The sequence below is a fragment of the Antrostomus carolinensis genome, unplaced genomic scaffold (genome assembly GCF_000700745.2).
Source record: "Antrostomus carolinensis isolate BGI_N321 unplaced genomic scaffold, ASM70074v2 scaffold2939, whole genome shotgun sequence".
NCBI classification, from domain to species: Eukaryota; Metazoa; Chordata; class Aves; order Caprimulgiformes; family Caprimulgidae; genus Antrostomus; species Antrostomus carolinensis.
Window position 1 is genome coordinate 60,587 of NW_010337694.1, and position 18,187 is coordinate 78,773.

Here is an 18,187-nt window from a genome sequence, read left to right on the forward strand (position 1 = left end):
AGTGCTGACTAACAGTTTCGATGTTAGGGGAAAGAAACCAAAGTATGGAAAAGAAAACACCATTAGAATAAATCATCTCATTGCACTTCGTCAATCAGAGCTTGTATGCAACTCTCTCCTCCTAATACCAACGATACAGGCAAACAGATACATTCAATAAAATGTCTGACTTAAACATGCAAAAGCCAGGAAATACATAGGGAGGAAAAAAACCATTGCTCAAAATTTCTATTCAACAGAAACCTAGAAACAGGGCTATTCTGCTTTTTGCAAACCCAAATGAAAAGAGTAATTCTATTTATTCACTTCACAGAATTATCTGTGGCAGAACAATTATTTGTGGAAGTGGCAAGGAGAGATGAAACTCACAGCTTAGTTAGCTTGCATTTTATCTGAGTCTGTGTATACTGAGTATGCCTTCAGGAGATTGTATAAAACAAACTGCTGCCTAGCAGGATGCTTTTTTGTTTTGCTTTGCTTTTTCTTTTGACGTTAGTCCTCATCTTCAGAAGTAAATTGACCCATCAACCTAGGTTAGGAGACTCGGCAAGTGTATGTATGGTATATGTAACACGGGGTTTGAAAAAAGACAAAGGCATGCAGACAGAAGGAATCAAACAAGGAGAAAAGAGTTTGAAAGTCAGTTGAGAAATAGTCTGTAACGCAGTGGGCCCCAAACCTTACATCTCTTTGCAACAATGTCAAGGAAATAATGCCTGGTAAATATAGAGAGAAACCTGCACACGCTGTAGCTCCGCAAGACTGACCTAAGGTTGGCTGCTGACACAGGCGTTGCTTTGATTCCCTGACCTTTGACATGCCCCCTCAAGTTTCCGTCTTGCTAAGGTACAATAATGAGACATGTAAGCTGATGGCCAATTAGAAATGGTTCTTTTGGACACAGACTGACCTAATGTGTTTAGGTCAAATGAAACAAAAAGCTGGATGGACTTTCTAAGGGGCTTTGTCTGTTCCACAGAGAAGCTGAGAGACCTTTTTAGATCCAGCTGGTAGAGCAGTGGTTCACCAATGTGGGCATAAGGATCGCGGGGAAATTAACAACTTGTTAAGGTCAAACTAGAGAGAAAAAGTTTTTCCTGCCCCCGCCCTCCAGCTGCACAATGCTACCTTGTCTTTAAAAAAAATATACTGAATTAGTAACAAAGAGCCCCAAAACAACCCAATGACAAGAAATCGAAGCTTCTCTCAAACTCATACTTGAGCTCCAAACCAGCCAGAAGCTGCCGAGGGAAATGGTCAGTTTTGGGATCACGTAAGATATGGCAGCAATGTATAATGTTCTGAAATTAAATAAAAACTTTACTTACACACTTCTATACCAGTACAGCCACATTAAACGTGCACCAAGCTTCAGCCCTGTTATGTCTATGCCATAAAGGTGCCCAGCACATTCAAAGGCACCTGACCCGCACTGCCCAGTGGATGCTCCCAGCACTTCCAAGCTTTCAAAGCTCCACCTGGAGTTGAGGCTCCAACCAAAGGCAACCAAGACAGCTGGGAATCAAGAGAAAGCAAAGCATCTTCCAGCACATGCAGAATTTCCAGAAAAAAACAAAACTGATGCAAAAGTTTGGACATCAGGGGAATGGGAGGAGATTAGAGATACAGACAGATCAAGCCATTAAGCAAAACCCCCGAAGATGTGTAACAAACACTGCAAATCCTTGCAGCTCTTGTTGCTCTGTTTGCTTTACTTCTCTGATGATATAATTGCATAGAAAAGACAACAGGTTCTTAAAGTGTATTCCCACTGTGTTAGGTGTACAGACTTCCAAAGAAACTGCAGCAGATTTCAGTCAAGTTTTTTTAATTTCCTTAATAAAATATGAGAATTAAATCCTTTGATACCTCTCTATTTTTTCAAAATCCCAAAAAGGCGACAAATCAACAACACAGCTTCAGTCATCAAAGCAAAATGTGCTTCACAAAAGTTCATTTTCTACCTTCAATGAAAACACATTTTAGCTAAGTGAACAGAGAAACCTGATTTTAAACGCCCCAAATAAGGGCTCCAAGTAGCTTTAAAATGATTAAACATCAAACTGTTTGGCAATTCTGTAAGTGGAAAGCAGACAGCAGTCCTGCAAAGGAGTGGGTGACGTACCTTCAGATACCTTCAGTCTACTACCAGACTTGAAATACAGTTATTCAGAAGTCAATGGGGAGTGTAAGATAGAGATAAAACCACAAATAAGAAAACAGGACTCTGATTCTGAACTTCAGCTTCAGAAAGGTATCAGGGCTCACAAAATGTCTACTGACAAAAGCAGTTGGTCAGCTGGAGAACTACAAATGACCAAAGAACTGCAGTGGGTCACAGCGCAGGCAGTGCCCACTCCTGGTTCTGTGAGAAGAGCCATGTGGGCCGCTCCGTCCCAGCTGAGGCAGAGGATCCACCAGCCAGAACGCTGCCTGGCTCTTCCACATGTTCCCACATGTCCCCAAAAAAAGGGATTTGCTGTAAGCCAGCAGGACATTCCTGAATTAGCTTAAGTATATATATATTATACAGGATAATAATAGAAAACATGAGACCTATGGCTCACAAAAACCAGAAAAAATGGAAGATGATAAGTTATTCATTACTGGAATAAATTGTCCAGAAATGCTAAAACCTAGCAATGTTTCAGTGACTTTTTAATGAAGAGAATGTGTAATGTAAGGATTCTATTAAAAACAAACCCACCTTTTCCCTGAGAAAAAAAGATGCTTTCTAGATTACTGAAAAAGAGAAGGACAATGACCTATCTCAGTCCATAATTATCTCCATCTATAAACAGTGCTTCCCCTAGCTGCTGTCTGGTCAGGTGAAATCTTTACTACATATTTATTTTAAAGTAGGAGCTTCAGAGAACGACTAAGATACATATTTATAGATATGTAAAGTTTAGCCTGTAAATGAAATCAGGTTTTCTTCTGTTGCAATATGCATTATTAATTTTTCTAGGGACCTTTCATAATGGACTACAAATACTGTCTATTAGAAGAGCAAAAAACCACATTCCAGAGTGTCTAGAAGGATTTTCCAAGTTATTTTATAAACCTCTAAATGAGTTGTGTCTAGCTGTACCAATAATAAAGCGCTGACAATCGCTGACAATTGATAACTGGCATTAACTAGAGCCACACAGGGTCTGGTAGGTAAAATAATGCTGAATACATTAAGGCCAAATGCCCAACCATTTATAGAAATTGTCTTATCCAGGAGCTTTCAGTAAGTTACATTCTCCTTACTGAAAGTTGAGGACGGTACCATTCATATTCCTCCTTCTTCCTAATTCTATGTAGTTAAGCTTCAAACGAGCCAATAACGGAGTGACTTGACCACCATGGTCCATTTGTGAAATGGAAAAAGCAGCCTTTAGCGAAAAAAAAAAAAAAAACAAAGAAAAGAAAAAAAAGAAAAAAGAAAAGAAAAAGAAAAAAAGAAAAAAGTACTGTATCAGATATAAAATAAAGCTACCATGCTGTATCTATTAACAATTATTTGCTATCACTCATAAGAATCCTCTGAAAACTATTTCTGTTGCTTTGAAATACTGTACCACAAATGAACAAGGGATGGAAATAGAGCCCCATTCAATCTCTACTATCATATTAAAGAAGGACCTTACACACACCACAGTGACCTCTCAACAGGTCAATCCTGCATTTCCCATTTGCAATTCAAACCCAAGACTGGAGCAGACCAAGGGCAAAATGGGCTCTTGATTATATTTAAGAGGTCACCATTGCTATGCAGAGTTGTAGGAAGCAGACCTCTAGCTTTATTGCATTTTTAAATTCTATCTTGTACAGAAGCTGCTCATATTTGGCAGCGAAAGCTGGAAAAGGGATGTTTATATTTGACTTGTTCTTACCAGAGGCCTGGTATTAATACTTTTTGTATTAATAATGGAAAATAATATGTTGAAATGCAGTGGATAGTAAGCTCAGTTTTAAAATAACCTTAGCTTATCCTTAGAAAATGAAAGGCCAGCATCCCAAATTTGGCAAGAATTAAGTATTTAATGATGCCAGAATTTCAAACAGTTAACGCTTACATACACCAGTAAGTAAATACATGAAAAACACAATGTTCTCCCATAAAAACCGGTAAGGATGCACTAAAAGACTTGTCCAGAGAGCAGCACAGACATTTAGATTAAAAATAATATGAGGGTGGCCAAAACAATTTCTGTTATTTTTATCACTTTAACCAGAGCAATGTCTCTTTTTCGAGTGAGCCTCCTATCCTGCCTTCAAAATGGAGAAGAGGGTGAGACAGAACAGAACACAGTTAATGAAAACGGAGAGCCAGAGTAGTATGTGTCAGCTGCTCAGAGAAATTTTTTAAGCTCTTGTGAAAGCGTCCGTTGAACAATCACGTTTAACCTTCTCACTCACAGAAATGCTATATAAAAAGGAAGGTGAAACAAAATTGGGCCATTTATTTAAAAATGTTATGTGTGTTTTTTAAAAAGAATCCTTGCTGTTTGAAGGACTAGGAAGAAAACAATAATAATAAAAAAAAACAATGAATGAATGTTTCTCAGTCTTCTATACAACTATCACAGAAGAGCATGTAATTATACTAGCACTAACTGCTTTAGAAATGCACATGAGAAGGCCAAACATTTTATTATTCATGAAAGTTATGTCCAGAAGTGAAACAAATGGAATTACATAAAAAATTCCATGTATAAGAAAACTGATTCATGTTTTTAGTATTTTCCTATCATACCTAAAGTGGTCACATATAAAGTAGTAAGTGTAATAAAATAAAATAGCGTTAAAAGCAATTGAAGCAACTTTATCTTCCTGAAAAAATCTCTATCAATCTGATAGAGTATTTAGAGAGCAAACAGTGTTTGGCTTGTCCACACAGTTAATTTCATCAGTTCATAACCTGGCTGCACAAGAATCCCTTTGCATGAACGTTCTGTTGCCACATTCAGGTGGATTTCTATTTGTGCCATAGGAACACATGTGCAGTGCAATCTTAAGATGATGCTCTAGAAATTTAGAGAATAAATTTCCTGAGACAGCATAGATTAAAAAAAAATCTCAAACTGTTATGCAACAAATTGAATAAAAATTTCTGAGTAAGAACTTCAGTTCTATGAACAAGTGAGCTATCTTGTTTTCCCAAAAGACTCTAATAGCTCTGTTTCATAGAATAAACAGAATATCTGAAATAAACCTGAGGCAGAGTTAACCACTCATTCGTAAGTTATACATCAATATGACCATACTTCTGGCTTAAAAGGAGCAATGAGTATTGGATAACACATTCTTCAAACACAATTCGGCATTCTTGCAATTGTACTGTTTCCAAACAAAGACAGATTTAGAAAACAACAAACAAGTTTTAGTATTTTTTTCCTGCAATAATTCAAATTGGAAATGAACACCAACTCTAATTTAATTCCTTTATGCCTAAACTTCGCAGTAGACACTCGTGAAACACGTAAATCCTTTTCCCACTGACAGACACTATTTTCCCTGAAAGATTACTGTAGAAAGAACAACAAATTGCCATTTGCAAAAAGTTCACTGCCATTACTGTAGGAAAGATCTCCCAGTTCACATAAAGTCCCTTTCCACAATGCCCCAGCACAAAGGACAGGAGAGGGACCACTCCAAATAGAACACTCAATTTTCTGGCTTTTGTGGGTTTAAGTCAGAGCCTTAATGTATTTGAAGACAGTATTTTTTTTGTCTGTGAATATTTATAACAGTGTGAAAAATCCGGGACAGCTGGTAATGCATTTTGAAGTGTGCTAACAACACTGTATCAAACAGCTTCCTATTGATCACATAATGCTTTTTGTGGCTAAGTATTTCATACGTGGTGCTTATACATTTTGAATAAGAACTTCAAGTACCTTTTGCTTCAAGCGGTTTTTCACTTCTTTTATTCCCATTTTTGCATGATCTTTTGCCTGCATGAAAAATTAATTTAAGTTAAAATCCCCTTCTATTTCCAGCAGTGACAACGCTTGGTTTCAGTGCATCAAGATTCACCTTCTCTAGTTACTAAAAATGGCAAGGAAAAAATTGTAACAGGATCCTGAAAACGTACTAAAACTAACAGAAAGCTAAAAAACTCCAGACAAACAAAAAACCACCACCCCCCACTCACAGTTGTTGCTAAAATTTTGCTTTCTCTGTTTTGACACCATAGACATCTTTCCTCTCTCTGCATTCCACAGCCTTGGTCTTCCCCTCCAACTATCTAACTTCGCTATAAGCTAATAATGACCGGTAATAATAAGCCTGCAAACATCCTCCTTGTAGTACTCTGGATGCCAGTTCCATTTAGTAGAGCTAATCTCATCCTACTCATCTCTCACAAGCTGGAGGAAGGCAGGAGAAAATAAAAGTTTTAACAGTTATCTCAATGCTTTTTGTAGCATTATTTCCTACAATTGAGCTCATGCTTGTTTCTCTGTTATTTTCCCTTGCACAGTGAAACTGGCAGCCATACATGATAGCACAGTAACACACTAGCTGTTTGTTAACAGAACAGAAAACATTTTCATTTAAAGAATAACTCAGTAAGTTGGGCTCTAAATAAGCAGGTATAAGAAATCTCTAGGGAAAATTAATTGACATTTAGAAAAGATGGAAACAATTTGGAAAATGAGAGGATTCCCTTATTTCGATGAAGCTGCAAGCAGAGAAACCTGAGGTAACAATGATTTCCAACAGAGTCATGATGAGATGGTAGACCTGCTCAGCAGAGCATACAGGCGCTATTTCTCAGAAATAGTTCTATGTAATAAATAGAATTTATCATCTATACTTTCAAAAGAAATCACAAGTTCCCCTCCTCCTTTGCATTTCAATTACGTTTAAATTTCAAAACGACTTTTCCATTGAAATTAGAAATTTAGATGAATGCGTATTTTAAGTAATTTTGTGAGTCCAATAAAAATGAATTTAAGTCTTGCATTTCATTTGAAAGGTTAAAACAGAATCGTAATTAGACTCTTATCTCAGTAGTAAGCCAGTACTTGGTACTTACAAACTTATAGACAGTCTTCATGGCAGGGTTAGCCTTGGTCTTTACTGTGTTTAAAATGGCTCCACTTCCTTTCTATAATTATAGTAACAATAGAATAAATTTTATCAAGGCTCGTTAAAGCAAACAGCAAACTAAAACCCACCATTCTTAACTTAAAATAACAAGGCATTAACCAGGCTTATTAGCAGAGCTGAATATTAAAATAGTAAATTCAAAGAAAAAGGACACAAGTGAAAACATATTACATGTTTCTCTGGTTCTGTTTCATACAGCAGTTTCCAAATGAAAAAGGTCAGTGTCCCCTAACACCGAGCCCCTTGTCTTACAGGTCATCTCACAGCACAGCGTTAACGACCGCTCCACTTGCCCTCAGGAGTGTCCTGTACGCTGCATTAAAATCCTGAACGAGATAAAGACCAAAGTATCCTACCAAAAACTCCGTGTCTGGGGCAGGAAATTCAGTTTCAGGAAAGCCTGTTCATTCAATCTGAAGAACTAAGATCTCTCTTTAATTTTCTTTTTCATGTCCCACAATACTATTTATCAAATGCACGCTGCATTTTTAAGATCTAAGTAGTTGATAAAGGGATAAACTGAGGGAAAATGAAGTCTAACTACAGTCATAAACATTAATTCTAGAAAAGCTGAATTGCATGTGGTGAACATAATAAAAGTCCTGAGGCAGGAATATATCAGACAGAATCATCTGTTAGTCTGGTCGGTGTTTCACACATCTTCCACTCACCACTGACTACTGCCGTACAGCACCTTATTTGATAAATACAAGAGAAGGGTAAAATACAAGGAATCAAATCTTAGATAATTTTCTATTTTCTTCTTTCAGTGCAAAACTGTATTTCCAGAGATCAGATGCAATCAGATGCAAATTGTTTTATGATTTACTACTTCTGTTACTACATGACAATTAATCTTGAACTAAAATTATAAACTGTTGAATTTAATTACATGTACTTCTATATTCCCTCTCAGCTATTGCCCTTTCTTATCATTTTAAAATTACTTGTTGCCCTACATATTTATGAATATATATTTACCTATCTAAATACATGATGGGATTTTTTGCATGAATACTATAAAATACATTTAATTCAAAATTATCAAGATAATATGGAGCCCAGCATTTCATGTAAAGCACATAATTCCATTCACAACCAGGACAACAGGCACATGGAATGCTGCAAAACTCAATTCTGTCAGAAAACAATTCAGTCTTTCCTACTGACTCGTACCCATAAACCAGAAATATTTTACTTTTCAATACATCACACTTTATGCATCAAAAGATATTTTTAAAATCAGTTGTCAATTATCAGCTATCATAATTTATTAGTCTCTAAATGTATTTAAATTTTCAATGTATACAACTAGAGCACTAAACCAAAGAGATACAAAAACCATCCCAAACACTCCTGTCCTCGTTCAGCACTCCACACCATTTAGCTTTATAAAGACCTTCTTGGTGTGGCAACTTTGTCTTTTCTCTCCTTTTCTATTTAAAGGAAAGAAAAAACACATTATTTTCTAAAATGACAATAACTTATTTCCAGCTCTCTCTAAGACATTAAAAGTGAGATTCAAAAACTTGAGAATTCCTGTGGCAATTTTTTTTTAAAGTTTCTTTTTTCTTCTGTTCTTTACTTCATCCGAAGGGCACATGAGTTTCTCACAACTAAACTCAAGCTGGTCACAGATAAACACTGCAGAAAACAGGTTAGTCATGTTCAGGAGAGAGGTTAACAGCCATGCACAACTCTACAACGGTTCAGTAAGAATCAGAACGTCTGCTGGAAGAATATTGTGTTCTTACCCTTACTGTGGAGAGCCACTGGTGGTACAATTTGTCGCTACCTAGAGAGAATCACAAAAACAAACACACTCTAACTCTCTACCAAATAGAAAACAAGCTAGAAATATGAAGTGTTAGCTCTTAGTGGTTCTGGGAGCAGGAACAGAAAGAGAACAGGACAATCACCCTTTTCTTTTAATGGAAACACAACAAAAAATTGATGAGATATCTACAGTTTTACTTGCTAAGATGCATTTCCCTTTCAATGGTTGTCTTTCAGATATTTGAAAAGACTGAGAATTTTTTTTAAGATCACTGAAAGAAATTAGAGGTGGCTCTGGGTAAAGCCAAGGTTTTTCAGTATCCTCCATTACAAGAACTCTTTTAGTTGTACTTCAGCCAAGTGGTAAAGCTGAGGTTTTGTAAGACTGAACAGACTTTATTCAAACTATGTTACATTACTCAAAGTTCTTGACGGAGGAAAGAACAAAAATTTAAGATGCTTCAACCTACAGGGATCATTGCAGCCCCCGTTATTTAAGTGAGTAACCACAAAGACCCATTACATCACGATGGCCCAGAAACAGTAAATCGAGAACCATGTCTGAAATGACTTTAAAATAGTGTATTTCTTACCTGCGTATTCTCCCATATTTATCTCTTCTTCAAAAACATCACTGAAGCCTTCGCCGCAGTTAAGAAGATCCAGACGGCCATCAATGAACTACATCAGCATTAAAAGAGAGTGAAAACAAATCAACCATCCATCCCATCCGTTATCTTTTCAGAAAGACTTTGCTCTGCATTTGCTAGAATAATCCCAAAGTGATTATCAGGAAGAAATGAATGAAAATATAACCCAAACTGGCAAAATGGTTACCAATGCTAACTGGTATGATGCTGCTTCACTAAACCACCAGCATTCACCTGTTTGTCTACACACGGATGTTTTCAGCTTCCCTGAAGCAGTGATATCATGTTTAACAGTGATATGCTTTCTGTACAAAGTTAACAGCAGATATATTGGGTCTAGGTAAGCTCAGATCAAAACTGAGCACAGAGACCTTTAAGGGGAAAAAAAATCCCATACACCTCTTTAAAAAAAGCCTTATCACCTGAACCTGAGAAAAGCCAGCAAGGAGGAATTAAGGTGCTGCCAACTACATGAATTTTCCTCATTATGTGGCTGACAGATCAAGGAATATAGGAACAGCCCTCAAAAAGAACCAGTTGTATTTTTAAAGAATCTGCTTCTATATTAGAGCAATTAAGCCAGTACCTGCTTAAAGAGCTGGAGCTGAATCGCGTTCTGAAGAAACTGCCTCATGACAGCGGAACGATGGGACACAAATGTTTCTTCACAAAAAGTGATGGGTTCACCCTGTAGAGTTCAGAGCATTAAACGCTGAAAAAGCTTTGTCTGAATCCATTTGAATCCACTGTCTCTGTTTTATCTACTTCCCTTCCCAAATAAATAGATAAATAAAGTAGGCCTTCCGTAACGCTGAGCAAACTGCAGTTTATCTCCTGAGAAACAGGTTGGCAACTGGCAAATTGCACATCATCAAAATAAAACACATTTGCTTTATGTACATTTTGCTAATGCTGGTGAAGGAACTTTCATCAGCCAAAAAGGTAATTTTACTTGCTGTCCCTAAAATATGACAGTCTCATCTGAATTTTGTATATTCTGCTTATCCGTCTGAGGAGCGGAACCTCAGCCAGTTACCCTGCACAAACAAGTTGGGAATGTCTACTCTGTTCTCTCACTTCCATTATTGAATGAGTGAAATCTCCCTTTTTCACAACCTTGTTGGCAAAAGACAGAAATGGTTTTGCAGCTCTACTTTTATCTTATTTTAATGAGTTATGTTAATGCTGAAGTCTGCTGTGCATCTGCCATAAGGGCACAAATTTCCTCCACGCTTAAATCTACAAATATTCGATGCAGCAAGCAAATATATTTATTGAATTTAAAACAAGAAAGTAACAAAGAATGATAAAATTATACTGATGTACAATTAATATGGAGGCTTTTTCATACTGATATTAAAATACATTTGGACTCTTCATCTGTTGAGTGTTCAAAATCAACACTAGATAGCAAAACCCTTCAAGCACCCCCTTTAAAAGGGTCCTATCATCCCATTTCTGAAAGGTTTTTATATCAGCGATCTTGTTTACCTTTGGCTGTGTAAAGTCAGGATAACAGGGCCATCAGAATGACCCTGCTCAAAACAAAATGCATTGCTTCAGCATACTGGATTCTCCCCACCGATTTCTGTTGGAAGCCACCACGTGGCTGCAGGACATCCAGCAGCTAATCTGGATGTACACTAGGAGTACACTAAATCCTCAAAACTGCACTGGGCAAACTGTGATGACACATTTCTTAAAATCCATAGGTATTCACCTTTTTTCCTGAGTTCACAACCAACCAAACTTACTCACTGATAAATTTCCTACCGAGGTCTGGTCCTGTCCCAGAGCTTATCAACCTGACAGCTGATCCTCACTGCTGGTTGCCTGGCCTTTGACATAACTGACCTCGCCATTGTAACTAAATGCTGCAAACAGTTCTATCAGTTTTTAATGCAATTTACGAGGAAAGTGAAGGAAATCTTTGGCTTCAAATATTCAGACCACAGTAATACAATTCTTCCTGGCCCCGAATGAATTGGACAAGCAGAATCACCAAGATTGGTGATACCCGACCAGTATGAAAAAGGCTTTCCCATCAAATTCAGCTGCTGGAACGTAACAAAGAATGACTGAAAAATATTTGTCTGACACAGATATAATCTGGAGTGTGAAAAGAGCTGGGAGGAATACATGAAAAAAGTGTAGATTAGAGTTGTTGTTCACCAGAGGAAGGTTTAGCTTTCATTTAATCTTCATTTACAGACCAGTTCAAAGGAAACAAGCAACCCTGCCTATAATCCACAAGAATCTCACATTTCTCCCGTGGCCAGAGAAGAGAATGAACATTGTGGAAAGAACTATGTCCTGCCAAACAGAAGCTTCCTCTACTCCATTGTACGTCCAGCACAATGACACCAGTGTCGCCTCTTACAATCGAGCTATGCACCATTCCTCCAAACACACACACTGCAGCTGGGGGAGCCCAGCATTATTAGAGTGTTAACACACTTCCTTCCCCAAAGTACTAATGATTGAGTTTGTTCATTAGGTTCATTAGACCTTTTGACTTCTTAAGAGACAATTCAGGCTCAACTGCTGCTGGTTGATAGGAAGAACTTTAATCATCAAGGTCAAGCGTGAGCTTTTCAGCTTCGAATGCATTAGTACCTTCCATCCTCCATGACCTGGGGAAGGGTGAGCACACTGTTGCTAACCCCCAGCCACAGCTTCATTACAAAAAGACAAGCTGGGCAACGAGACCATTTTCTTGACAGATTCAGTTAACTGTAAATTATAAAGCTAATCAGCTCTACTTTTACTGACAGATGACATTATACATGAGGGGACACGCTAAGAACTGCAGCTATTTTGTGAAATGAATGGCCTTGCTCACATTTTAAACAATTACAATAACTCGTCCTGACAAACTCATCAATTTCTAAACCTGCTGTTTCCAAAATTCAAATTTAGGCCTTGATTCGTCAACACCTTAAATACCCATTATTTATATATATACACCTTATAATACCCATTATACCCTCTCCAGCTACAAATGCATAACAGAGGCTAAGACATGGCATTGCAAATGCTCCAAACATGTGCACAATATGACTCTATGAGCGATCAGATTTGATCTGTAATATTAGATAATTCATATATATTTCAAGATTGGATCACAAAACCATTTCTCAATACAAACATTTACACATTTCAAAGACATTTAATCTGCAACATTAACACATGAGAAATAACTTTAAAATATGAGACTAAGATTTAAGACTCCCAGATGCACTGAAAAAAGAGGTGCCTTTTCTTTCTTTTCTTTATGCCTTTGCAAATCTCCCTTTATATGAATATTTTATATTCATACAGCATAATGAAGTTCATCGGGGCAGTGCTGCTACCTCATGACCCCTTAAAAAGCTGAAAAGTTTCAGCCCACATCTGATCTGTTGCCAGCCTTCTTTTTAAATTGGAATTCTGTTACATTCGAAAATAAAGTTTAAAACTAGTGAAAAAACGAAAGGAGTCTAGGACTTATTTCAGACTGTTCTAGAGCTTCATGAAACCTGCTGTTGTATTTTAAGAAGCCATAATGCAAACTGAAAGATAAAGCCCAATTTTTACTAGCTATGCTGTGAAAAATTTCACCACGATCCCCCATTTTTCAAGGAAATCACTTTTCCTCCTTTCTGAAAGAAAAACTGTCTTTCAGAAGAGGGTACAGGACCTCATGCAGACAGTTATTGTCAGTGGGAGAAGGATCCTATCTGAATTGTCTGACTTACCATACTGGCAGATAGGCCAGCTAACAGGATATGGGAATAAATTCCACAGTGAATATAAAGGACTAAAAATATATGGGAGAGAAGACAGCACAGATTAGAGAAGGATTTGGAGGAAGGGACAGAGGCAAACACAAATGATATTCCAGGAGACACACCGGTGCTAAGATAACTCCTGGCAGTCTATTTCCACTCCTGCAAGAGATGAGACACCAAAGTGTGCATCTGGATAATGGGCCTTTCAAGCCAGCACGTGACTGCTGGAGAAAACATTAAGATAATAAAGACAGGGTTCAAATTAGGTCAATAGTGACAATCTCTTGCACAAGCAAAGATTTCACAAAACTTGATTCTAAGAGGAAGAAAAAAACCCCAAAAAACCTAACAAAAACCAACAACTCAAACCTGAAGACTTTGTTTAGACAACCCTAAAAGTTATGCCATGGAAGACATATGTAATCTCTTCTGCATTATCATGGTCAGCATGTGGTGCAGGGTAATGAATTTTGTGCTGCTGTATGCATGCCTTTAAACCATGTAGGTGCTCTTTCAAAGCCTCTCTAATAAATACACAGGCCATTAGAGCTGCTCTGTAAACCAGCCACCAAATGAAAAAATGTGGGTGGAATTTAAAGGTGCAGAACAAGATGACAACCTGACAGTCTACAAGCGGCAAGTCTCGTGTCAGTACACTGCGCAGCAAAGCCCCAAATACACAGCAAGAACAACGACATGCAAGAGATTCATACATCACAGTTTTATTACTACCTAGATGTTGCAAATAACCACATCCTTTACTAAAATTGGTTATGTTGCAAATGACAAAGTAAACCCTGCAGGGATATTGTAGGAATCATTATCCTTAATTCCATCCAGAATCATAATGCAACTAAGATCGGAGAATGATCTTACTGATCTGGATATACATGTCAACGTCAGATACAACAGCAACCACAGGCAAGCAACTGCTCTGCAGACCTTTCAAGAATTGTGATTACAATGCCAAGGAAAGATTAGCTCATCACAGCTGAAGAAGGATCATCAGTCAGCCAGCAGGATTCCATAAAGAAAATCTGAAATTGGTGACAGACACCTGATAGGACATCGGCTCATTCAGCTTGCAATTGCAAGGACAAATAACCTCCCCGTAACTAGTGCATACGTGCAGCACAAGAAAGCTCTATGCATCTGCCTTAGTCATAATAGAATCAAGAAAGCACAGATCAAACACTCTGCATTAAGCAAATGATACCATAGCTTTATTAGCATCTCAAGATGCTGCTCAGGAACAAAGAAATCATGTGCTTAGAGATTTGACCACACTTCTAAAGAAAACTAAATTAAGAGTCTGTTCAAAAAGAGACTACCAGTTCTGATAAATCAGTATTGCTACGTGAATCCCAAAGAGCATTTAAAAAACATGTATTTACCAACGCAGACTGTACTGTCCAAACACTCACTGTCTCGTATAAATGCCCGTTTCCATTACCAGCCCAGTTTCAGACTTTTTTTTCATGTTCCTCACTAGGATATATGACCTCTAGTAGAGATACACCAAGAGTGAATACAGCAACACCCCTCTGCACACTCAGACAGTAACACCCTGTTACAGGACCTGACAAACTTTGCACAAAAACAACATCAAGATGAAACTAATGAAAAACGTGTAACTGGAAAAAATTTACATCACATAGCAATGCTTTTGCCTCTCCTTTCAAATCCTTTTAGTTTATTAGGAAACCTGGCATTTTCATGTTAGCCTAAGCAAAATGCCAGACACACACACTCACAAATAATGAAACTACCACACTGTAACAAAGCAAGGCAGCTTTCAGTGTTGATATGGCTAATTCAAGCCACTGCCTGCCCCGATTTCTGAATAACCTACATCAGCCAGCCGTTCTATCCCCAAGCAACTGATACAGCCTCGTGTCTCTAGACCTCAAGCAACAAACCTGGAAGATAAAGTGCAAAGAAGCCAGCAAGAAAGCATTTAGGACTGGGGAAAAAAATATTAAAAAAGGAAAAAAAAAAAATCACTATTTCACAGATCAAGAATAGAGGCATGAAAATAATAAGTAACTTGTACATGGTCACAAAAGTCTCTGGCAGAGCCAAGGAAAAGAACCGAAATTTCTTTAATCCCCGTTCAGTACCTTAAATACGAGGCTATTCTTCCTCTTCCTACTTGATACTGTGTCAATGCATGAGTGTAGGTGTTGAAAGACTAACAAAAGAAAAGTAATAGTATGGTATTATGAGCTGAGAAACCTAATCTTTATCAGATACAGCAAATCTCTATGATGCTGCCTGCACTAGGAACTCTCTCTTTGTCCTGAATATGCTTTAAATTACTGGTATAATGTGTACTGTATATTGTTCCACTCTTATATTTATTCCACAAAAACCCCTGTGGCCTGCGTGCGATTTTATCATTAGTTGGCAAGGTAATTTCAGGGCCTAGTTCTGCAATCATTCCATGAGCAATACTCCCATTGAAGCTCCTATGTTCTGCATGCAAAGCAGCTACCAATTCAGGTTCCCTAGAATAAAAAGGCCTTTTTCTATTTTAACTATTGGAGAGCATTAGTGACAATACAAAAAAAGGAGAAAAATTACAGTGGAATTCTTTATGTGAGTTATTTTATACTATGACAAAATATAAAAGTGTGCTTAGAAACACAATCTACACAAAGTATTTCCTATGAGATAAAAGACAAGCTTTTTTTTGTTTTGTTTCATTTATTAAAACTCAAAAGAATACAAAATACTTTGTTAAAATTGGAAAAAAATAATCTCTGCAGAAACAATAAATGATTGGTCAGAATGACCAACATGCCTAAAGGTCACAAATGTTAATATTTTGCTTTCTCTTGATTTCTTAGATAAACGTAAAAAGCCAAAACTCATCCAAATCAATGAAGCTTCCAGGATTCACCCAAGTAAATGTGTTGAAAATATGGTTTTGTGCAAGACATATAAAATTCCCTCGTATCTTGATGCCCAAAACCATATTGAATGAAAAGGCTATTTTCAAGATAAAAATATTTTAATATTTAGATGCTAATATAGATGCAGAAGGAGAATAAACTTTTCAACTAAAGCAATGTGAGAGAAGCTTTAGTCATGAAGGTAGATCATAAAATCCCACTGTCTCAGCTAAGTAACAAAAAACTCATATCCATAAATAAAACTGATATAATGGAATTAAATTTTAAATTTTCAGACTTAAGAGACATCTAGTCTCTGGTAGAAATAGTCATGGAAAAGCTGTAAGATAACATGCTGTGCAATGCCACTTCCTTCATGCAGTATCTGGCAAAGTCAATGCTATTACTGTAACAGAACTCACTGAGGTTTGATTTGTCATCATGTTAGGCCACTCGATAATTTGATGTGGAAGCCTCAACCAGTGCCATGAAAAAACACACTAGAAAAGAAGTGACTTTAGAGAAGGAATTTATCATGTTCCCTCAGAGAGGTAATCAAAGGCACTGGAACATTGGAAAAAGGTTTTTCTTCCTTTCTCTTGGAGTTATGCAAGGGTCTCTGGGGATACCCGAGTGGTCAGTGACTAATACAGAAATGCCCACACACATATGCTCACTATGGTTATTTATCATACATTTGAGATCTTAAATCAGTAACTTCTGCCACTAAAGACACAACAGCATCCATTTCTGGGCACTGGAACTTGCCACAAGAAAGACACTTGCCTCTATTCTGCTCATTACACAGCATTAGTATATTACATGTCTGCCCAAACAACTTCTGGGAAAGAGCCAAGGAATTAAGTCCACAACCACTCAAGATGCTTCTCCTCACAGGTGGAAAAAAGCAAAGTGAAGCATTTCCCTTCAGAAATAAAGGAGAACTCTTCATTCTCCTTTTACCACTTCCTCACTCTTTGTCAGAAAGAGGCTCAGATTTTATCACATGAGAAGGCAAGACCCAGAAAAAGTCACATCAGTATAATCACAAAAACTCTGCTGCTTCTCAATTACTTTTAGCAGAGCTCCTCAAACATTGGCACTAAACGAGCCCTTTCCCCCCTGTCTCACAACAGGCTGAGGATCCTGCCATATTAGAAAGTATCATTTTTTGTAAGTTAGGTTTGATTTTATTTCCCCAGGCTCTCCTCTACAGCATCTCACTTCTTGCAATTTTTATTTAAATCCTTTTTTTTTTTTAAAAAAAAAAAAAGGGGGGGGGGGGGGGGGGGAATCCTGCCTGGGAGAGACTGAGAATGCTGTGTCTTGCAAGACATGCAATCTGTCTTGGTCCCCCAATTCCTTTCTGGTATATTCATAAAGAGAAAGTTGCATCCAGTGTGAGGATGAAAAAAAAAAGGCAGATTTTTCCTTGTACCACTTCCCCCACAGGTTTTGCTCGATCCACGATGAAGCAACTGAAGGGAATTTGTTCTGCATTCCTCCAAAGCTCCAGCTCACACACAGAGAAGCCACGCTTTGCAGCAAGTGTAATTATTTAGTGTTTGGCTGTGTGACTCCTCCCAACTCCCATTATATCAGCTACACATTTCTGACACGGAAACCATGCAGAATATCTGAACTCTTTTGTGAGGGGGGGAAATGCCATCTAATTAGACCACATGTGCAGAGAAGCATCTGGCTCAGAGAGCAGCAGTTTACACAGTTCCTGGAGTTGTCCTGGAGACAAGCACATGACCCGCTCCGAGCTGGAACTCTGGGGCAGGGATCCAGATGCATTTCTAACGTATTCTGACAGAGAGCAGATGGGCAGATATTGCTGGGCCAAAAATGCCAACTCCGCTCCCCTCCAGACCCACATGCCCTCAATGAAAATTTTTATCATCTTGTAAAAGTCCTTCTCATCCGCCCTGGAACCTCGGGCTTTCTCACCTAGGAAACAGAACAAAACCTGCCAAGATTTCAATCGGAA

At 37.8% G+C, this 18,187-nt stretch overlaps 1 protein-coding gene across 1 annotated transcript in view; it reads right to left on the reverse strand.

The window, feature by feature from the left end:
- The window catches only part of LOC104530603 (DENN domain-containing protein 1A), a gene marked incomplete at its 5' end in the record, with an annotated part of 179,147 nt that overhangs the window by 31,693 nt on the left and 129,267 nt on the right, over positions 1-18,187 (reverse strand). The window contains 5 exon segments of the mRNA XM_029086801.1: positions 5,889-5,945; positions 7,031-7,102; positions 8,859-8,899; positions 9,474-9,561; positions 10,117-10,218. Of these exon segments, the coding sequence (XP_028942634.1) occupies positions 5,889-5,945; positions 7,031-7,102; positions 8,859-8,899; positions 9,474-9,561; positions 10,117-10,218 (360 nt within the window).